A 23,967-nucleotide genomic window follows, 5' to 3' on the forward strand; every position below is an offset into this window, starting at 1 on the left:
ACGAACAATTCAAAGTCAAATATGAGTAGTTAATATTATTTTGGCTGTTAACAATAAAGAAGAAAAAGTGTGACCACAATAAAACATCTATAAATCTTAATAATTAAGTTTTGCACGTAATATTTGACGATGAAAATATTTCAATATAGTATTTTTCTTCGTAGAAAAGGATCGCACTAATGGACGGGTACACGGCTTCCCTACACGGTTATATTTGGTCCCCTACGCCCTCACTCACCAAAAAAAGCGACGTATTTAGGGTTGAATGAACATGATATTTCTGATATTATTATATTAAAAAATTTAGAAAAAAATATTTTATTAAGGGAAAAAGGTCAAAAACGCCTTTAAACTATGCCAAAGAAACAAAAATTTCCTTCGTTTGTTGTTTGGTCCAAAAATGCTCTTGCCGTCAATACTTTGGTTCAAAAATACTCTTATTGTTATTTAATGAGTCAAAAATGCTCATTTTCTAAATAAATATATTATTTATTTTCTTTTTAACACATTCTTTTTTCTAATAATATTTTTTTAAAAATTAGAAAATGTTTATCTTACTCCAGTTCAGAAAAAAATAAAAATGAAAATATTTCTTACTTTTTATCGTTACATAAATATAAATTAATGATTGATATATTATGATATTTTATAAATGACATATATTATATGTCGAAAGGGTACATGAAATTATTGTATTTTAATTGATAAAATGAGATGAAGAAGAAAAAACATAGTTCCTACATTTTTATTTGTTAAACTGATTTTAAAAGAAAGAAAATAATAACGTGGTTCTTTAATAATATTTTAATTAGAAAGTTTATGTGTTTAAAAAGGAAAAAAATAATATATTTATTCAAAAAAGGACATTTTGGCCCATTTAGTAACTATAGGGGTATTTCTGGACCAAAGTATTGACTGCAAGGGCATTTTTGAACCAAAATATTGATGGTAGGGACATTTTTAAGCCAAACTAAAAACGGAGGACATTTTTTATCCTTTTCCCTTTTATTAAATTTGAATTTTGATTTTATCTTTGATTGTATTTGTTATTTACCTAGCATCAATCATGAATCCTGTCACACCCCAATCATATGGTATATATATTATTGTTCTTTATAGTCCAATAAATCTAAAGATTTTATTCCCTTGATCGCCTAAGCTAAATCGAATAAATACTATGTGAATTATTTTGTGTTGATCGAATTATCTATAAAAAATTTAAAATATCTTTAGATAAATATTCAGTACGTTCATTAAGTAACCGTATGAACAAAATAACTTAATCCAACCACTCATTAGTAGGAAAAATTAAATAAAGACACTACTGCACGATACTAATTGTACTTATTAGGAAATTTCTGCAGAGCAAAAATACTACTCACAAAAAACAGAAATGTCATCTTCATTGATTTGAAAAGGTGATTGTAATTTATGAATGTAAAAGGAAAGGGATTCACCAATTTTAAATCACCCTTTTAAAAAAAGAAAATAAATTAAAATTCAATACGAAGAAACGTACAAAAATTTGATTTAATTATCTTAAGTAATAAAAATGTACTATACATATAGCAAGAGTCTACCTACGTCCATTCTTTTTGATATGATAAATGTAAGTTATGATAGTACTCTTAATTAATGAAAACACATTATATATATATATTATTAGTTACGATCAAATATTCAAAAGGGCAATCTAAAAAGATATTTCAGATATATATTTAGATAGAAAATGTAATATATGTTACATATTTATGTCATCATATTTTTGGCGTACTAGACACATTAAGACGCAAAGTATGCATGGAATTAATTTCTCACTTATTGATGAGGTGTTAGGCCCATGAGACTTTTACCTCAAACAAATAAGGAAGTTTCCCAAAAAAATTTTTTTGACCTATGCAAGAATATAGTTTGTTCTCTACACATCTTTTAGTGAGTTGTTATTTGAAAGTACACGACTTGCCAAACAACTCAAATATTATTAAATTGAAGTTTCCTCCATATACGATATGAAGATATTTAGATGTGAATTTTAGACTTTTAGTATTCAAAATTCAAGGCTCCTATTAATTCAGATTTGCCTTAGGTTAGACAGTAAACCTACTAATATGCGCTGAGCTCCTTATCAATTAAGAGGATTATTGAGGAAATACAAAATTTCTTGGTTAGAAACGCTTTATTCTTTTAGTGAATCTACTTAATCTAAAACTATATTATTTATTGAACCGGTATGTTTTAGACATACCAAATGCTTAAAGAAATCATAAAAGAAGAAGAATTTAGCTTTTTAGTCCTGAAAGATTTTCAACACTGAATATTTGGCACCAATTAGGTGAAAAGTTCCAAAACTTTCATACTTTTTTTGGGCAAAAGACAAGTAGAATAACTACAAATAATTAGAGTACTTAAATAAATGTTTATATAATTATAATTTGATTACTAACTAAAAGAATCAGGTGATGATGTGGAGACAGGAGAGGATTGATGTTAGAAAATAAAGAAAAATAATAAGTTGTGGATGGAAAGTGGCCAGCTTTTGGTCTGAAGTGAGAAAATGAGCTGTTTTTCTATTTTCTATTTTCTTGTAACCTTCATTTTATTGTGGCAGACATTAAAAATTGAAACGAGAAAGAAAAGAAAATAAAAAATAAGAGTTTGGTTAAATAACTTTCAAAAAGCAAAATGTGACAATGATTTTAAAACGAATGAAGTATTGTCTTACTACTTTTGTAAGCTTACATTGTTAGAATCATTTGAATAATCATTTTTAATATGATATAGTAATTTAATCCTTTTAATATAAATAATGAGATAAATAATTTAAATTTACGTTTAGACATATCAAAGTATTCTTTCGCAGAATCTCAAATTCAAATTTGACACTCCTAATTAAAGATAAAAGAAACCTATGTCCTTCCATGGCACCTTACGCCACTATTAGTCATTGATGACCATAGAGTATAATATATGATTTTGTAGCCTCTTTGACCGACTATTTAATTTGATAATGTAATGCATAATAGTGGTGGCCAGAGACAACTTGTGTTTTTTAATAAGGAGAAAAGAAGATTAACAAGAGATTCCTCAGTATTTAATTATTTAAGAAGATTTATCAAACATTAATTTTGATTATCAACATCTTTTGACATGTACTTGCGTTGAATAGGCACTAGTATTATATTACCTATATATTACAGCTAAAGTAAACTTTATTGCGATTAAAATACAAAAAATAAATTAGAAGTGTAATTTATCAAGTATTATAAACAAAAATGAAAACATAATACTTTGTAGTGTTATAAACAAGAATGTTTTGTAGGCCACTTTCAAGTATTTCTGAAAAAAATCATATTATGCTATTCGATTTATAAGTAACCAAGAAATCTCAGTTTCTCATTTTTTTTTTTTATTTGGATCAAGTCATCAAGACTGGCCATACAAGTTAAAAGGAAATTTGTACAATTGTTGATATTGAAAAATTAGATAATGTGTCTGCATTTTCTCTCTCTTTTAGCTTAAGACATTCGAAACTCACTGGCTCGACTAATTTGGATCATGTTCACCAAGAGTCTTGGTGAATTGCTATAAACAATAGACAACAAATATGCTAGAGTGTTCCCATCATCAATCTGTTTTTTTTTCTTCTTAATCCTTCATATTTCGTGTTTGCAATTGATATTAACTCATTTATGAAGCTTGCACAATCCACATATATTCATTAGAAAAGAATTCCTCATGACAAAATCATTAACTAACTAATTTGAATGTTTGCATTGCAATGTACTATTTCTATTACAGGGAAATCATTCAACTGTCGTTCTGTTGCACAGCAAAGATAATTTACCAAAAGACGAGGACGAGGGAGAGGGGAGGGGGAACTCAGTCACAATTCAATAGGGGCACATTACCCATAAATAGCAAAAACTAGAACCACAAGGAGCTCAGAACCTCAAAGATACTGTAAAGGCGTGACCAAGACGACTCAATCAAACAGCTCACACTGTCTGTTTCTTTGTTTCAGTGATGACCTTGGTCAGGACAAAACAGTCTGGTGGAGTAATGTTTGTGTAATAGTTTGAGATTTTATCAGTAACCTCAAATCCAAATTTCTTATAGAAATTGATGGCTTCTTCATTAATTGTGTGCACATGCAAATAAATATCGATAACATTCTGCTTGGCACAAAGATCGAGGACATGATTCAACAACTTTGTACCTGCAGCGGAATAAGAAGGTGGGTGAACTAAATGGGAAGCAGCTCAATACTATTGAGATGTATCGAGAAAGATGACATCGACTTGACACTGTCTTTTTATTCATTTTGTCAAAGAATTAAATAACTTACCACAAGTTTCTGTTTTATGTTTTGGAATAGTGTAAATGCCTCACAATAAATTTCAATGATTAAACAGAAAGGGCAACATGAAGGTTGATGCCATAATACTAAATTTTGAGCAGTCAAAGTGGAAAAAAACCATGGAAATTTATATGAAAACATTAACTTTAAACAAGGAGAGCTGGATAAGAGAGCACTTACCAGTACCTAACCCACGATATGGAGCCAAAACACCCAGAGTCATTATGTAAACACGAACAGCCCCACTTTCCTTCTTCTCAAGGCGACATGCTATTGAACCTACACAGATATCACTGTAATATGCTGCAGGCACAAAAGTTGAACACGGTAAGTTCTTTAAACCACCTTGTGATTGCAGACATTTTTAATACAAATATCTTTTAAATTTTATTGATAAAAAATGATATGTCTAAATTGTGATTTCATCCAAGCGTTTAATTTGATTTCAGAAATCATTCTACATGTCTCGAATTTATCAATCAATTGTGGTCGAAGTACCCTAAATCAATTGACCATATCCGGTAATGCATCCCGCACCCATGTCGTGTTGACACAGGTGCAGCACCAGAAGTGAACAGTCCGCGCAACTAAACTAAATAGAAGGTTCTAGATTCTTCAAAAGTAACTCCCCACTTTCATTGGAAATATGATTGAACTTCAACTCTTCACTCAATAATTGTGTCGGAAAAAAAAAGGCACCTTAATAGTGATGGAGGAATATTTCTTCAAGCAGAGGCCATTTAAATGGTTTTCCATCTTTTGATACATCATAAACAAGCCAAAGAGGTGCATGGTGAATGTAGGACAATTAAGCAGAATATACATGCTATGGTTTTTTCTAATAGACACAGAGAGACAGAAGAAATGTGTTCCTTTTCCACTTCTGCCTGTGATGAACCAAGCACTTCTCTTATAAATTCAGGTCGGATGTTCAAATTCTTTCTCATTAGACTAAAATCAATTTTCGGCAAACCAAACCCTAATACTAGTAAGTTCACAGTAAATTCATGTGTAAACCAAAATCTGGTTAGACCTGCGAGACATATTGAGCCATATAGTTATCCCATATGAGTAGTGTAAGAATTTCCAAAAGAGTTTATAAATGTCATGAGCTACACCACCTGTTGCCTTAACTTCTTGGATTAGATGCTCAGATTGTTTTCACACATGAATAGTCGAAGGGCTTCTAATGGGTTGGATTTTCACACGCTACTTGTCCGGCATGAGTGTAATGGATTCCAAAAGGGTTATGAATGTCATGAACTACTTACATGTTGCCTTTAGCTTACGGGTTAGATGCCCAGGCCTTTTAACACATTCAATTCTTAAATGATATATACAGTACAAAAATCATTAAGTATAAAAACAAACAATCCACGGAAATCTAAAATTATTTGTCATTTACTCTGGTATACCAAAGTAACTAAAGGATGCTCAAATGACTTGATTTCCTAAACTATGAAAACAAATTCATTTGAAATGTTTTATGAGAATCAAAACAGTCTTATTAATAGTAGGACACTGAAGATAGAGTCTTGGATGTGATACTAACTGGGAAACAAATATGGCATGTAGAAATTCTAGAGTCACCGTGTAACACTTAGGGGCCGTTTGGTGTGTGGGATTAAAAATAATAGTGATGGGATAAAAAAAATTTATCTTGTTTGGTTGCCATGTTTGGAATAACTTATCCCACCATTTATATCATAGTGATGGGATAAGTTATCCCAGGATAGCTAACCCCAAGATAACTTATCATGGGATAACTTGTTCCCAACCAAACGACCCCTCCCTTAGAGATGTGGAGATACAAAAGAGATGGTATGGAGGTACAACCCTTAGAGATGCATATCCCAGGATATATTTGAAAAATTGCCATCAATGTCAACCTGCTAACTTTCTTTAATCCTTGCTAGATCTCCTATCTACATTTAACTTTCAAGTAAATAAGAAGGTCCTCTGAGACGTGGCATCCTGAACAACTCAAAATTGATGGAAGAAATTCATACCTATGCAAGCAGGCGCTTTCACATTATACATTCCAATATTTCAAATTAATTTTGATATTGGCTATACTGAGGAAGGTCAATTTAACATCTTTTGTAACATATACGGTTGTTTTCATTGTTAGATTTACTGTGTAAACATAAGAAAAAGGGGTTCTGAGCTGCATCATTAGCCGTTGAGATGATTGTGTTTCTAAGAAATATAGATACAATGTTGAAGTGGTATACGTCTTCAATAAAAATAGAGATTTATTTAGACTGTAACAGTTGGGTGATACCGACAGAAAACAACTAAAGCAGATTTCAACCCAATATAATCAGCACAGAAGGGTAATGAAAAAAAGTAGCAAAAAAAGGAAAGGAAAGACCAGAGTACCAACTACAAACTCTAACAACCAAAAATATTCAGCAACAGAAGAGGCCCTAAAGGACTCTGAGTAAGGTGTTTATTCAAATGTACCAGAGTGTAAAACTACCATATACAGGTATGGAACCCCTTTGAAGTTTGAACTAACTCCCTTCTCCATTTGGGAGTCATGTGACTACTTAAACTTAGCTCATCCAAGAAACAATTTTTCGGAAAAAAAGCCTCAATTTTCTGGAATCATTCTTGTAATGAGCTACTAAACAAACCAAATTAGTGCAGAAAATGGATATAGATGATTCATATAACTAAACCAGCTAATGTGGGATTGAGGCGCTATTGTTGTCGTACCCTCTTCGTGACTCATGAGTTGTAGTAAGACCGTAAGAATTCTAGTTCCTTCTTATAAGTTTCAAATCTACCTATAGTTTTTCTTGTCTCATGGCTATAATCCATTTTCTTTTATCAGCATATTCCTGTAATTGCTATTAACAACAGAGAAAACTAAATGTACTTTTTATATAATTCCAAATTCACAATGACCATTAACAAGCTTGACCCCCATAATTCAAATCAGATCATTCTTCTCGTACGAATGGATCACTACACACATACCTTTATTGGCACCTTCTACACAAGAAAACCTATTGTATACCTACTATTATGCAAACCAAAGAACCCATCTCAAAAAACGAACAAAAACTCAAAACAGAATACAAACCTAGCCTGGTGAAATCACCAGAGGCAATGGCATCAGTGTAATACTTATCATTGTAGCGTACTGGGAAAATAGCGGTGTTGATTTTTTTGAGTTGCATCATATTCTTGTCCCTAACTCCATCCAATGAAATTGCTACTTCACGTCCCGCTCCCATTCTTCTGCACCCTGCCGCTGGATTTTTGATCTGTGATAGATAGAATTTGGAGCTTTAAGAGTTAGAAGCACGTAGAAACAAGAAGAAGAAGATGAAAGGAGTTAGGTGAAGAAAGAGTGTAGTCAAATTGAAATTGGCTGCTACCTTTTGACAAATGGAACAATGGAGACATCATTTTTCTATGGGCTACAACCTAACTCAATTTTTGGAATAGCCCATCAATATGTGGCACAAAAATTCTAAAGTCTTTTTTTTTAATAATATATATTAATTTGTTATTCTAGTGTTAGGGGCATAACTTGTTATATCTTGTACTATATAACTCGTGAAATATTATGATATAAAAATATAAATTTATGTTTCGTGAAAAGTTGTTTGTTATTTTATTATTGAGAGTAATTTTTTTTTGGGTCACTAATTTGTTTTGTAGAGTGATGGTTAAACTAATTTTGTTGGCTGGAGCACATGGAGTGTTGGTTACTCAAGAATGCTCACGTTCAAAAGATGAAAGTTGTGAAATGAGTATGTTGTGATGGGGGTGGATATATTAGGAGAGATATCATTAGAAATGAGGATATCTATGACAAGATGGAAGGGCTTCAATGGAGGACTAGATGTAGGAAGCTAGGTTGAGATGGTCCGGACATGTGAAGAGGAGGACATGTTAGTGTGGAGGTGTGACAGGTTGGTTATGGATGATTTCAGGAGAGGTAGAGGTAGACTGAGAACGTATTGGGGAGATGATTAAATAGGAGATGACACGATTTCAAGTGCCAAAAACATAACAAAAATAAGAGGGTGTGGATGACATTGATTAGGATAGAAGGTTAGTACATACGTTAACAGTGTGTTGCCATCGATATTCAATTCATATTAGTAGTCATAGTATTGTTGTTGTAGTTTCTTGCCCTTCAATTCATGTTACTATTTGTTGTTACTTGTACGTCAATTATCGTATTATTCTGTTGTAGTTTATGTTTGTTACTATCTATTGTTTTCTAATACATCTATTAGTAATTCTTTTTTGAAACTTGTTTGAGCTATTTTTTCTTAAGCTGGGTCTAAAGTAGGGATAAATTATGGGTATGCTCCACTTTGTTAGATTACCCTAAATATATTATTATTATTATTATTATTATTTGTTACTTAAAAATATTGATGAATAAAATCTAAAAATCATATGTTTTTAAAAAACAAAAATTATACACCCACTCAAAATAGGGAATTAGGGATATATTGTGCGAATGACCCAACTTGATATATTGTGCGAACGACCCAACTTGATATATTTTACTGCAGAAATTGTTTGTATTGTGTATACCTTGCATTCTTATGTTTTGATGATAGATATGTAATAGTAAATCACATTGTTGTACAGAATATCATAATATTCACTCCTATTATATGAAAGATCCTATTTGTACCACTTAAATTATAGGCTGTGTAATTATTCAAACTCTCTCAACTATAAAACCACAAAAAGAATTCCTAACATCCTCACCAACTAGCATGCACCTCAATTATTTTATTCTACGGTGCACTTGCTATTATCTACCAGCAGAGATATCGAATAACACTACCACCAAGATTATGCAGATACGAAGACATCTCATACAAGCATTACACAAATATTTCTATTCACTACTAAGTCTATTAGCACCTTTAACACGTCTGCCTGTTCAGTCTAGCAAAAGTGAAGGTACTTTACTTAAAAGGCTAGCAGTTTCAAAAGTGCAGAGGACACACACACACACGACTCAAAAGAGTCCAAATTAGCAGCCATCTCAACCAACAGAGCAACGAAAATAACTGATTCACACTTCAAAGAGAGATGCATGTTTCAGATTAAGCAATATGTGCTTCAATATAGCAAGAGGTCGTTCAGATTTTACATCGACCGACTTTCCAGTATCAGTGTTCTCTATACGTGTGCTGAAATAGTTGATAAACCAGAAGAAGAGAGATCACAGATCTCCCCAATTGGAGGGTTCTAAAGTTCCTATTTAAGAGCACATCAATACTGAGACTCTTTGCAGAATGTGTAGTTATCAGTCATCAGTGCCAAAGTACCGATCACCAAACTCTCCCAAACCTGGAATGACACGGTACTCTTCATTTAAGCTCAGATCAATCTCTGACGTGACAATTTTTAAAGAAGGGAATCGTTTGCAAACACAATGTATTCCTTCAGGTGCCTACAGGAAAAGATAGCAGAAGTTAATACATGGTGAAATGCAGTGCAAATATCTCTGACATACAAAAAGGCAGCAACTCACAGAGATGAGGTTTAGGAAAATAATGTGGGATTCTGGAACTCCTTTCTGTATGAGCAGTTCAATTGCCTGGTTAGCAGAATTACCTTCACAGGAAAAAACATATATGATCAAATTCTATTTTTTTTTATCTACAAGAGTAAGTCAAGAAAACGACATTTCATCCCCAGACCGGGTAAAAGAACTCAACTGCACTGTTACTATTACTATATTTTAGTCTCCGGAGTCTGATCCACGTAACTAACATCCTCTTTCCCCTTAATTTATCTTCCCACAATAAATAAAAGCTAGAGAAAAGGGATTTCCAAGTCCCAAAGAAAACACTGGATATAAGAAACTGAGATCGCCTACCAGAGAGAACAACTCTTTCAACAAGTAGGAGATTTGGTTTCCCAAAAAAAATTATCGTCACGGGTTCCAGAATACATTACCTGTAGCAAGTACCGGGTCCAGAAGCAGGACATGCCGCTCCGATATGTCTTTTGGAAGCTTTTCATATATAAGCTGCTCAGATACAATTCACCACATTATTCATGGTATCCTGTCAATGTGGAAACAGAAAAGAAAAAGAACAAAACGGATACCTGTTTCCCATTGTCACCATCACGGTGGATCAGAATTTTCCCAATTTTAATACCCTTACAGCAAGCACGAAGTGCATTTTCCATGCTTTCACCACTGCAAATAAACATATTATGCAAATGAGTTGGTCCTGAGAATAAAGTAGAGATCCCAATGTACAACATCAAACCGCTTGATGGATACATAAATACCAATAACCCATGGCTATCCCACCACATTTATTTTCCAAACCCTAATAGAATCAATTACACCTCATGACCCAGTATCCAAAATGTAAGAAGCTGTGATTTTACACCTTTTTTTGTAAAGTTTGTTTCTACATCCCTTATTTAAAATTCTCAGTGGTCAAATCAGTGAGTTCTGATAAAGGACTAGAAAAGTGGTCCAACCCAGAGAATACACTAGTATATGTTCTTTGACAGCTAATCTAGGGAGACAAGATAGAATCAAAAGGAAAAGAAAATTTTGGGAAGCTGTCCCAATGTCATACATTACTTGAACTAAGAGGGGATATCCTTTACAAAGTCTTGAGCAATTCAAAGAATTTAATTTCCTGTATCTTTACCTATGTGCAACTATCAAAACTCCCAAGTCAATTATCATAATTTCCTTTCTGGAATTTTCACACACACACACATACATCACTATTCAAAGGGCCATATACTCTCACATTCGTCAACAAGTGAACTTATCTAGTATCTACGGTTTACTTTCAAATCCGTTTCCGTTCTACAAAAATAAAATTTCTGCACTAGCCTTGACACCTTGCATGGACAATTATCTCATCCGATTTAGGATCGGGGAAGTAAAAAGAAAATTAAATTATGAAAAAATTGTTTATATAGGACTCTGGATATACACATGTTTGGAAAGTATAGCAAGCGAAAGCTAAATTCTCCTTGTCTTTCTTCTGATGAAGAGACAACTTTATGACAGTGATTAAAAAAAATGCCAAGTAAAACAAAAGATAGATACAGTCATATATTTGAACTCCCGTACTTGGATCATATATATAGGGGTACAATTCCCTTGGAAGAAGGCTCATTATATGAGGGTCAGATCTTAAATGATTTAACTTAACTCAACAAAAACAAATGAAAAGCAGAGAAAAACAAAAAGTATCACTTTGCTTGGCACAAGTTTAGAGTGGAAACTAGACAGAGGAAGAATTAATTTTTCTCACGGATGGACAGAAACCCAACAAGTCAGTTATTGGTCATACTTGCGCTTACACATGAAGAGATCCACTGAATTTTTAAAAAAAAGAAGAGATCTAGCTCAGTGCAATTTCAATTCCTTATCTTTAACAAGGATATATCCCAAGGTGAAGAAACCTTGTTAATGATTGATCTAATCTCACCTTCGAATAATGGATACTCCACACAACTTTTTGCAAAAATCAACACCAGTGTATACTGACCCTGTAACCGAATCAAGCAAAAATATGAGTTTGGTTTTATATACAGTAGACATATGCAATAGAAAACTGAGAAGTAGCACAATCACTAATAAACAGCTATAACAAGAAGTTTTTGTCAACCCAACATTCAGAAAGTAAGGAAGAGAAAAGGAAATGATAAGTAGGTTATGAACATCAACTGATCAAAGAGCACATTCAACAGAAGATTCAAGTAGCACACAGAGAATAATAAGAGAGAAGGCCATATAACCGACCCAACTTACTTGGAATTGAGGTGTAGATGTTGTACTAGTTGTTACGAACATCAGAAAAACTAAAAAATTCTAATGAACACAAAGATAATCCCCAACTAGTTTGGGATAAAAGCTTAGTTGATTGATAGGTAGAATTAAGGGCGAGTGGAAAAGCAAAGATGACCCTGAGAGCAGAACTCATTTATATTCTCCAGATGGTTACAAGGTCTGATGAGTAGATGGTTCCTACAAATGGAAAAGTACTCATAAATGGATATATATACACAGTTCTTTGCTCCACATCATATAGATAATGAAGCTCAATCATCAAGATAGACCATGCAAACCAATCATGAGGAAACATCTAGTCAAGCATTTCTTTTGATGGAAATGGATCGAAAACATTTTTAATTCTTCCATAAAAGACTCCCTTTGTCCCTATTTATGTGGGGCACTTCCCTTTTTAGTTTGTCACAAATATATTTAGGAATAATTTAATTTTAAAATTCTCATTTTACCTTTGGGGTCGTTCAGTATGGAGGACGGAATTAGTATCCCATATATATATATATATATTATGGGATAATTTATCCCATCATTATAGTATAAATAGTAGGATAAATAATCTTGGGACTAACTAATAGGCCTAACCAAATGCAGGATAAAATGCTTCCCAGAATTATTATCTCTTATCCTCATACCAAAAGAACCCCTTAATAAGATGATTTAAACCACACAAATGTTGATGCTTGTTTTAAACCACAAGTTTCAGAAGTTTCCCTATCTTTCTTAAACACCATGCCCAATCAAAGGGTGATAAATTGGGACAGAGGGAGTAACATTTATTTAAGCAGCATAGGGCTTCTTGGATGATAAAAAATTTACATCTAATCATGATATAAGGTAGTCAAATGCCTCTAGCAAACCTATATAGCATTTGTGCTCACACTTCATAAACCCCACAACTTATAACCAAATTATTAATTCCTAGTATATTCAAAAGTAAGTAATAGACAGGATCATTCTTGATCCGTTCTAAGAAGTAACAATCAGGATCATTCTTGTCCGCTTAAATGATAGATAAAAATGAAAGAGAGAAAGGGTAAATGACCTTCAGATCATATAGAATGTCTTATGAACATACCTGTTGGAGTGACTATTTGCTTCTCAGTGAAGGGCAAATGGCCAAGACCATGCTCCACAACCTGAAAAAAAGTTCATCCAGATTCCCTTCTAAGTCCTCACTAGAGAAATTAAGCCTAGTAAATCATGTTATATCCAAAGTGCTTAAAAATTGAGACTTACCAGACGAATAAGACGATCAGAATAAAAAACAAAGTCATGCTTTGAAATCTCTTTATCTCGAATTAATGTATGCATACCTCTAATCTGCAATAGAGACAAAGAAAAGGTAATTGTCTATCACTAGTAGATAAACATACAGAAGTCACCAAATTCAACACTTAATTAAACCTAATTGTTAGGCAAATTCTTCATCTTTTCATTTGAGATACATGAATAATCTTCTTATTGAAAATTGTTCTCTTCCTCCTTTCTTTCTTGACTTCTTGTCCAGACACATCCACTTGACTTTGATATAAGCCCAGGGGTAAATTACGCTAACCTTCGGAAACTAATGCACTTGAAGCTGAAAGCCTACGAGGACTTTAATGCATATTTAGGTGCCTCTAATGATCTCCATATTCAGCTAAAAAATGGAAAAGCATTGCTTGTTCACTAGCATAATAAAGAGTGATGAGCATACCTGAAAAGTTGACTGAATAACATACACATTCGGATATATCTTGCAAAGATCATGCTGACCAAGCTTTGTGCGAATATGTTGGACAATCAAATCAATAGCAACATGATTATCACCTCCTCTAGGTATGATAACATCAGCATACTTCTTTGAAGGAAGAACAAAATCATCAAAAGCAGGCTTGACAAACTTCGCATACTGTATGATTTGAGAGAAAAAATTTAAGATTTTCCGGGTCATTTTTCTTACACTGTACCTTAAAGCCATATAAACAGGATTAAATATACACGAGTTTAAACTTTTAAGAAGAACACGTCAATCTTGAATAACTACCAAATAGCTGAAAAAAGAGAAAACATCTCATGTTAAGGAGATTTGAAATTCTTAGCAAATACCCATGCATAAGATTTTACCTAAAAAATAAAGATAGTTTTTGAATTTTGAACTCAAAAACAAGGATAACAGTTAGCTTTTTCCCTTCCAAATTTAAATAACTTCTAAGCGCACAGGTGAAAAACTATGGCTTAGTTAAGAAAGAAAATAAAACCTAGATTACTTTAAAGACCAAGTATAACATATTTCAAGAAAGGAAAGCTTGCCTGTTCAAGTACTGAGTTTATGTCTCTACCTCTCTCCACAGTGTCACGTCTTATTCTACGAGCAAGCCTCACGTCAGCATCTAGCATAAAGCAATTATAACCAGTAAAGCGCAATCATGACTAAGAAAAGTGATCTCTCACAATATAAGGACAGAACTTCCAATAAGAGAAAAGCATCAAGATAGTTTCAATGGGGTAAAACTAAAGAATACTCAAAAAGGCTAAAGTGTTTACAACTCTTCAAATGAAAACACTCCCTTCTAGAACAGTAAGAACTTCTAAGCTAAAGAGACTCCAGAAGGAAAAGTATAACACGATCTTGGTAGTCTACTTTAGTTCATTATGTGAATTAATTAGCATAATACCACTAAAGGGCCTTAAAGCAAATTATTACAGGCTCCCCTTAAATTACTAAAACAACTTTGGTAACCTGTAGGTTCAAGGTATATCTTTTACTTATTTATTACTCCCTCCGTTTCAAAAAGAATGTCCTAGTTTGACTTGGAACGGAGTTTAAGAAAAGAAAGAAGACTTTTTAATCTTGTGGTTCTAAATTAAAGTTATGTCAAATGTACCAAAATGCCTTTTAATCTTGTGGCCTTAAACATGCCATGTGGAAAGTTGAAATTAAAGTGTTGCCAAAAAGGAAAGGGGTCATTCTTTTTGAAACAGACAAAAGGAAATAAGGCCATTCTTTTTGAAACGGAGGGAGTGCTACTTTTTATGTGTTTATGGTTTGACATGAATTGAATATTGTCCGACTTTAGCTAAAGTTGAAACAGAAACTTGATATAAATATTTGCCTTAGGTTGGATAAATAATGGAGTTTAATTGTACTCCACTGTGTATAAATTGTACTCTACTGTGTATATGTCACGGGAGATGTGCAGAAGTAATGCTTCCCCCAACTTGGTTGTCGAATGATTGCTTCTAATTACCAAGTGAAACATTCTGTTCCTCACATATGACTGTAGATCATACATAAACGAATATCATTTTAGTCAGGGTGAAACAGAATGATTATGGAACCATGCTAGATCACAACCTGGAGATTCTGACTTTCAGTCTAACCATGATAAGGTGCTACCAAAAGTCAAACCTATTATCAACGATTATTTAAGCAATCAATGCTTGAAAATAATGAAGTTAACTGTTCAGACAATAACTTAGTCAACTCTTCTTCTTTTCTGAAATCTAGAAATCAGCGACATGTAGAATATTTTTGTGGGGAGTTGCAGAAGAGATTGATAAGTTAAAAAAAAATAAGCCTGTCATATTGGATTGCACTGTCCATAAAAGCATAAAACTTAAAATTCTTTTTTGGAACTAGAAGCAAATGAAGCTTATAAGCTTGATGGAATGTGCATGCAAAGTAAAAGAAATCTGATGCAATAGAAACATGGATGACGAATGATAAGCTGGGATGGAGATGCACATGCATGGCATCATGTAACAGAGTGCCAAAATTAATTAAAGAAGTGGAACCTGTATCAACAAAGATCTTCATACTCATCAGATTGCGAACACGCGCATCGTGGAAAACAAGAATACCCTCCAAGATGATAACATCAGATGCATTCACCTGGCAGAATTTACATGCTAGAGATTTGTTAAGTTGCTAAAGAAAAGAATAAACAAACACAAAGAAACTTAACTAGCAAGCTGTATGCATTATTTTCTAAAAGATTGCTCTTCTTAAGAGAAACAGAAGCACAATATCTTATAAACCCGTGAAAAACAAAATTGATGGGTGAGTCATGTAAAATGGAACAACTGTGCAGCAGTCCAGACACAAGTTGATACAAATTGACTGGGGAAATCTCGTTACTCCTACAAAGGATGTGCCAAAAGGCAATAAGCTTAAGCCCCCAAGGCCTAGCTCAAGTGGCAAAAGGTGGAGGATTTGTGGCTTAGGTCACAGGTTCAAGCCCCACACCACGCAAAGCGAAGCCCGGTATTTTAAGTGGAGAAGGGTAGAGGTGCAGGCCCATTATCCACCGAGTTTAGAAGGCTGTGATTGGTTCAAAGGGCGGGTCAAAGACGGATTTCTCGGTTATAAAAAAAAAAAAAAAAGGCAATAAGCTTAAAGGTCTTACTTGATCCTTTGTAGCAATAAGAACCGAGAGTCAAGTAAAATCAGCAATGCCAAAAACATGTAAGTCGACAAACTCAAACTTGAAACAACTAATGCTGTCCAATGACCTTAAATGAGGAGCATAGTGTGAAATGTTCTCATGAAAAAAGAGAAAAGGAGGGACACAGAAAAATGCTACAGTAACATGGTACAAATACATACCTGGCGAAAGCTATCTGAACATCTTTGATGGGTTTTAAAGTCATAAATTGGAACTTGGACCGACATCCCAGATTTTAACTTTTCAACGCACTCTAAGAGCTGCTCAGTGTCAAAGGCATCTGAAAGTAAATCATATATTATTTGGGAGTTAGAACTCATGCTCCTGCACATAATAGCGCCAGAGGTTGCTTAACTGAAAACTAAATCAAGCCATGAAAAGAACAGGAGCCCTAATTTCCAGATCTTCACCAGTTAAACAATTACATCAATGCATTACCTGGGTGATCAAAATTATATTCATGGACATGTTTCATTTCTTCGAGCGTCAAACCGCGGTAGAATGAGTCCTGCATTATCATCAAAATTATGTTATTAAATTAAATGTTTTGAACTTCTCCACACAACTTCCCGGATGAAGATGATCAACATGCATACTAATGTGGTACCCATACCCATTATTTTTATTTTTATTTTGATAAAGTAATTAATGATATTAGAAATCATCAAGAAGATGCGAAGTTACAAAAGCACAGTGTGCAAGAAAGCTGCTCCAAACAGAAAAATATGGAGCTAGCTTGGCAAAAACTTGTGAAACAGTCAATAGGGAACCCTACTACTCTACTGTAAAAGAGATAGGGAACTAACAAAATCCAAAAGGTTATCCACACTGTTTACATTGGCAAAAAAGTGCCAGCTAAATAAACTAACTAGACAATGGTACCCATACCCATTATCTTGTAGCCATTGGAAAATGTAGTATCATACTCAAGCATACCAACATTAATGGCATAATGCCATCCAACTTAGGAGGAATGCATTCTTTTTTTCTTCTCTTTTATTTATTTATATTTATTATAACTTGGTAAATCAAGTCACAGATATATTTTGTGTGGCTTTGACCCCAATCATTAAGAAAGCAAGGACAAGAACCTGAGACATACCTGATTAATCAGCACAACACGATGATCATGAAGTTGTTGGATGATCATGTCACACACAGTAGTCTTACCCGACGCTGTTCCTCCAGAAACCCCTGTTCATAAAATAATAGAACAAATATAAGGCCTAAATCATTATAGTAGAATCTCCATGAAGAAATCCAAAAAGTAAAAACAACAGCTAAACCCTAAAGAGTGCAATATATGGAAGAAGGGGTTTAATACTTCAATATCTATTCTCCTTTATTCTGGGCCATTATAAGTAGGTAAATTGTACACAGAAATCTTAAACTAATTGCCACATTGCAATCAAATCAGTCAATCAACGGCTTCATATAACCGATCAAAATTTCGAAACGAAGTAGGCGTACAAATAAAGCAAAACAGATACTGAAAATTTATATAGGCAACCACAATTTAGTCTAAAATAAATACGTATTTGATTCACTCGAACAAGTAGGAGAAGTAATAGAAAATTGGAGGAATTACCGATGACGAAAGGCTGTTTAAGAGCAGTGGAATCAAGAGGGGTAGGGGTGGAGAAGTGAGTGGGGGTAGGAGTAGGAGAAGCACGGGGAGAAGATGAAGAAGAAGTGAGAAGTCCATCCACTCGGAGACCGGAAAAGTGTGCACCAGAAGCTGCCTCCATCACGTAATCTATAGCCGTTGTTTCCTCCGGCACCGGCGACATAATTGCTTTTTATATAGGGAAGGCCAGAAAACAAATTAGGTAAATAGTCGATGGTGAGAATATTTAGTATATCAGAAACAAACTTAGCTACCTACTAGTACTACACTAATATATTTCTTTTCCAGAATATGCTCTTCGAAATCCATTTCATTAACCTAGTGGACTAATTGTACCTTGGTTGATAGGAGTAAAAATGGTAAAATGAAAATAAAAATAGAAAAAAATCTTGAGAATTGGTTATTCAAAAAACAAACAAATTAGCCAATAAAATAGCATTTGGTGTAATGGATCTCATCTAACTAATATAATATGTCCCTCACTTATCATGTGATTTTATTTGATATATTCTTTTTGTTTTGAATTAGTAGAGGCTCTAAAAATACCTATCTCTAATGCTGCGTACACACCATCCTGTCTAATGTTATACACACCAAATTCCAACATCTCACTTGTAAAATTTCATATAGTTGTAATGTAATTTGAGAACAACTCCAGAAAAGGTGCTAAAAATGTCAGTGTTGTCCACACCATAGCAACACAACTTTAACTGCTTCATTGTTCTGGGCAGAGACGGAGCCAAGAGATTTTTAATAAATTTAAAAAAGAAATGAACTACTTAAACACGTACATAAATATAAGCATTCCTCATGGGGACGGTATTGTGCCATGGCACTGCTTGAATATCAATAACTAAAAGATAAAACTAACACAAGCACAAGGGGCCAGAGGAAATCAAAGTGCATCCAAGTATATCAGTAAAGCTGAAAATTGACACCACTTTACCTATATGCTGCATCAACAGTACAATCATTGTAAGAAAGCAGGAAAAGATGCCTAATATGACACAACTATACAGAAAGAATGCTTCATTTCACCATATATTCTCTCCGTTCATCTGAGCAAATGGTCTCATTAGCTCCTTTACCCAATACCATCTGTTGATCAGGAAAGAGGTATCTAAGCATCAAGTTGACACCAATTGTATTATAGTAGTAATATCACAAATCAATAACAAAATCCCAACAAATTGACCAACCAACCATGAGAGAACACATAAAACTTGAACTGTTGAAGCAAACAAATTTAGAACTCAGAAAGGAGAAACTTTAACTGTCTGATACCTAGAGTTATAAGGAAAAAGGGACATAAAGGTTTTCCATTAATGCCAAACTGGCGAACTAGTGCAACAAAATTTGCATGAATTCTAAGTTGCTTCTCAATAAACTTATGACCTAACATGTTACATGAACAAGTTGGGTTTTGTAGCCTTGTATGTAGTCTTGAGTTTCCTAGTAGGTGGTCTGACTTTCTTGAACACCAAGGGGAACTTGATTTTGGAGTCATGGAACTGCTTGGTGCTCTCCCTCTTGCACAGTTTAGCTGGAATAGTGGCTGTCTTAATGATCTGGATGCAGTGATGGCGAACCCTGTGACGTGAAGCCATCTCTGTGTACATCTGTTCTACAGCTCCATTCAATGTGGTATCACGGTACTCCTTGTACATGTTGTGGTACCCAGTGCGACTCTGATAACGCAACCAAATGCCGTAGTTCTTGATCTTAGTAGGGTACTTCTCAAAGATCTACAGAGACGAACATAATATTTCAGTCAATCATACAAAAAAGTCATACACCACTTTAAAAGTAAAGTTCAAAAAGTCCCTCAACAGGGTGTTTGGCCAAATTGCCCCTCACTCTCCAGTCTCCCCCCAACTTATCAATAAACACACATTTCCAAAATTTCTCCCTAAATGCTTCCATCATTGAACTTGTCACAGAAACTGACTCCACATCTCCAATATATATATAATGTATGAGAAGAGTAATATCACCAGAAAATACTCTTTTTGTCATGCAAAATAGGAATAGTATGTGTGTGTGTGTGTATATATATATATATATATATATTACTAACAAATAGCAACAATATATGCTATGTTCTAGATTTAAGAGCACCAAGCATCATTGCCAAAATTGTACTGAAAGCAACTGAACAAACTCAAAACCAAAGCGTCCCTCTAAAACTAAAAACTTGCAAAGGGAAACTAGGCAGAGCAATTCAACAAAAAAGCAACTGTTGTTGTAGCTTGTAATAGCAGGAATCACTGGATGTGGCTCCTAATAAAACACTTTGAAACATGAATAAGACAGGAAGGGTGGCTTGGACACTGCTATTATAGAAAACTAGCAAGCAGAACAGAAAGCCAGCAATCCCCTCAAACTGGCTCATATGTAATCAATATGGGAAAAATAGTAACTCAAAATTAGTAACACAAAGCTTTCCAAACATGTTTTTTATACCTGCAATATCATGTCGTACAAGGAGAACTGTTTTCATAAGGTCCTAACCAAAGTGTCCTCTACACTCTAATTGGAAGGTTGACTGTCTACATTTCACCTCTAGGACATCAGATACAGCAATCCCATAAGATAGTTCTTTCTTTACTACTTAACAGACTAAAAAGATGTAAAAAGAAAAAAGACAAGAAGGCAATAGATGCATGGCGCAAAATCAATTTGAGGAACTGAAAAACAACAGCTTGCCAATGTAAGCTTTTTAAAGCATAAACAGACCCCAGCCCAAATAAATTAGTGTAAAACTAATATTAACATGATGGATCCTGATAAATCCAACTAATCCAGTGTTGAGACACAGTTGATTGTTCATTACGCTTCAACATACTAGCTTTGACATGAAAAACCAAATATACAAGTACATACCCGAAATAAATTGAAAATCATAGTAATTCATCCATAGACACATCACAAAAGTGTAAATATATACACCATACCTCATTAATAGCAAGCATCTGCCCGTTGCTCTTCTTAACCTTCTTCAGCTTCCTCAAAAAGTACCTTTTTCCAGTAAATCAACCAACATCCATTCAGTACAATCACTTCTCAATACACATTCAACTATCTAATAATATGCTTCTGGCACCTAATGCATTCAGCTTAAACTCAACATATAATTGAAATTTCTTCAAAAATATACGTAACCATAATAATTTCGCATATGCACTAGCTACTTCGGCGATTATACATTAATACTAAGAATGCGATCATCGCCAAAAATGATTAGTTGAGTAGACAGGTACTCACCAGAACTTGGATTTCGCACGGACCTCATTGGTAGCCCAAAGTTTCATGCGATAGATCTTTGGGTGTTCATCGGTCTCTGATGGAAGAGCTCTACCCACCACCTGGTACTGATGAAACTGGAAACAGAACAGAAACAAAGCTGGTATTAACAACTGAACCGTAAGAAATGGGAGAAGAAAAACAAGTGTAAGACCTTACTTTGAAGGTCACCATTTTCAGTGCCGTCCTCTCTCTCTCTCTCTCTCCCTCTCAAGCAGCTCTGTGTCCGTCTGTGGCGATGGTGAATGAAGGATTAGGGTTTTTGTTTGGAAATTTAGAGAAAATCATCGTGATCTGGGCTAGAAAATGGGCCAGCCCAAACTTGATGCAATTTGAATAAAATCTGGCCCAATATTACAGTTATAAAAGGAGAAGTCCAGTAAACAGTACCGTTACTTATGTTTTTCCTTTTAATTGTACCATTTATGATTTTAACATATGTTTCTTGCTCTCTTTTTTAAATTTAAAAAATGTACACCAAGGAAATAACCTAGTATAGTGGTTAATGAAGTAGGTGGAAAATTATGAGATTTTAGATTTGAATTTCAACGGATCAGATAATTGTTATTGTGGAAGACAACAAATATTTTGAGAAATTAGTTGAGATGCACACAAATTGATCCAAACACCATGATTTTTTTTAAAAAGAAGAAGTGCGAAAAATGTAGTTTTGCTCACCAGAACTTATGTTGTCTTGATCAATTGGGACACACTCGAGGTATGTATATGTGTCCTTGTTTGCCTTGTTATTTAATTACTACTACTAAAAATTATATATTCGATCTTAAGGATAACAAAACTAATAATGAATTTAACAAAGAGGCACCAATTGGTAGATGGATTGACGACGTAGCTAGTGACCTATAGAGCTCTTATTTACTTAGTCGAGAAAAAGTGGAACCACCGCTTCAATTTTTACGGTTTGTTAGAACATATTTTCTCAATAATCATAAAACTTCTAATATGTTGTTGATTGAACGAAAATAAGAGTCAATTTAACATTAAATATAATATCATATTGTGAATTTTCTTAGTAGGGGTGCATAATCAAGAATTGACCTCTCACGTCAATCGATTATTGTTATTTTGCAACATCATAATAAAGTATTTCGTACGAGTAGAATAGTTAAGCAATTTTGCATTCATGACCCTAATTTGAGACGAAGAAATATAATTATTCTTTGGAACACTCCTTTCTTTTCTAGTCACAATCTTGTGACACTTAATTTTCTTTATATGAAAAAGCAAAATATGTCCATAATTAGTCACATTTACGTATCCTATATGTATATACTAATATTAGTGATAAAAACATGGATTATTCGAAGTTAACAACAAAACAAGAAAAATAAACTATACAAGAAAATCCAGCTAGCAATCGATGCCAAGTCAAACAATAAAATTTGGGTATGTATAAATACTTAAAATTTTCACTAAGCTTTCCTCAACAAGAATACTTCCAATTAAGGCAATGGCTAGTTATTCCAATTTGTTAAGTCCTAAAAAATCACTTAATTTGCTCCTCATTTGCACGGTGCTGGCAGTGGCACTTCCAGCGGAGGCGTTACTATCGTGTAGCACGGTGTTTAGCAGCCTCGAGGGATGTGCCACTTACATCGTACTTGGTGGTAGACCTGTGCCACCAGAATGTTGCAGTGGACTTAAATCTCTTATTTCTACCGCCAAAACCATCCCTGATCGCAAGAGCTTTTGCTCATGCATCAAGGGTGTTGCTTATAGTGCAACCCCTGAAGAACTCGCCCGCGCAGCCGGTCTGTCCCGACGATGTCACGCCCGTGTTCCGTTCAAGATTAGCCCAGATGTGGACTGCTCAAAGGTCAAATAATATATATGTTGCTAGTTCTCTATGTAATAACATGGTTTGTTGAAAATAAAGTTGTTATTAAGATGTTATAGTTTCAATGGTATGTAGAGGTATATGCTAATAAGTCTAGTACTGTTTGTACTTTTATCGTGATTAAAATAAAATCTTTTGGTCACATTAAAAGAACCAAACTTTTATTAACCATTATAAATAGCATTAAACTAAACTTAAAAGCTAAGCCAAGATGCACATGATTTATTCTATTACTCCTTCTGTTCCAAAATAGTTGTCATGTTTCACTTCATGAGAGTCAATTTAACTAATATTCAAAGCTAAATTAGAATCGTCTACATCATACCACTTAAGGAGCGATGCTATAAGATCAAGCACTAGCAATCATAATACTTAAAAATACTGGATCATATATATTCAAACCTCATTACATAAATCGTCTTGCATTAAGAGAAAATTGTACATGGTGGTGATATTTCCTATGACCAATTACTATGTAATGAACTAATATGATCAACAAAAGCAAACACAAGACTCCTAAATATAAGTGAAAAGATCTAGGTGATCCTAAATCAAATGAAATATAATCAAATT

General features: G+C 34.0%; 4 protein-coding genes across 4 annotated transcripts; 1 reads left to right on the forward strand and 3 right to left on the reverse strand.

Moving 5' to 3' along the window:
- Positions 1 to 3,690: 3,690 nt before the first annotated feature.
- LOC102601173 (N-alpha-acetyltransferase 50) lies at positions 3,691 to 7,766 on the reverse strand. Its single transcript, XM_006353583.2, has 3 exons — positions 7,449 to 7,766; positions 4,538 to 4,660; positions 3,691 to 4,216 (listed from the first exon to the last, which is right to left on the reverse strand). Exons 1-3 carry the CDS (start codon positions 7,600 to 7,602, stop codon positions 3,996 to 3,998), a joined length of 498 nt encoding a protein of 165 aa, XP_006353645.1. The 5' UTR covers positions 7,603 to 7,766; the 3' UTR covers positions 3,691 to 3,995.
- Positions 7,767 to 9,399: 1,633 nt separating this feature from the next.
- LOC102601516 (uridine kinase-like protein 1, chloroplastic) lies at positions 9,400 to 18,545 on the reverse strand. The gene is made up of 14 exons (XM_006353584.2): positions 18,195 to 18,545; positions 17,709 to 17,800; positions 17,045 to 17,114; positions 16,768 to 16,886; positions 15,957 to 16,053; positions 14,472 to 14,551; positions 13,876 to 14,070; positions 13,416 to 13,499; positions 13,255 to 13,315; positions 11,818 to 11,878; positions 10,460 to 10,553; positions 10,307 to 10,379; positions 9,879 to 9,961; positions 9,400 to 9,797 (listed from the first exon to the last, which is right to left on the reverse strand). The coding sequence occupies exons 1-14, from the start codon at positions 18,394 to 18,396 to the stop codon at positions 9,651 to 9,653; spliced, it is 1,458 nt and encodes a 485-aa protein (XP_006353646.1). The 5' UTR covers positions 18,397 to 18,545; the 3' UTR covers positions 9,400 to 9,650.
- Positions 18,546 to 19,438: 893 nt separating this feature from the next.
- On the reverse strand, positions 19,439 to 21,770 carry LOC102601848 (60S ribosomal protein L18a-like). Its single transcript, NM_001288178.1, is given in 4 exon segments — positions 19,439 to 19,978; positions 21,188 to 21,251; positions 21,498 to 21,613; positions 21,696 to 21,770. Coding segments are annotated over 4 exon segments (537 nt in total). The 5' UTR covers positions 21,711 to 21,770; the 3' UTR covers positions 19,439 to 19,636.
- A 1,237-nt stretch (positions 21,771 to 23,007) lies between these two features.
- LOC107061687 (non-specific lipid-transfer protein 1-like) lies at positions 23,008 to 23,382 on the forward strand. The gene has a single exon (XM_015311395.1). It carries the CDS (start codon positions 23,008 to 23,010, stop codon positions 23,380 to 23,382), a length of 375 nt encoding a protein of 124 aa, XP_015166881.1.
- The last annotated feature ends 585 nt before the right edge of the window (positions 23,383 to 23,967 follow it).

The sequence above is a fragment of the Solanum tuberosum genome, unplaced genomic scaffold, assembly GCF_000226075.1.
Source record: "Solanum tuberosum cultivar DM 1-3 516 R44 unplaced genomic scaffold, SolTub_3.0 scf00158, whole genome shotgun sequence".
NCBI lineage: Eukaryota > Viridiplantae > Streptophyta > Magnoliopsida > Solanales > Solanaceae > Solanum > Solanum tuberosum.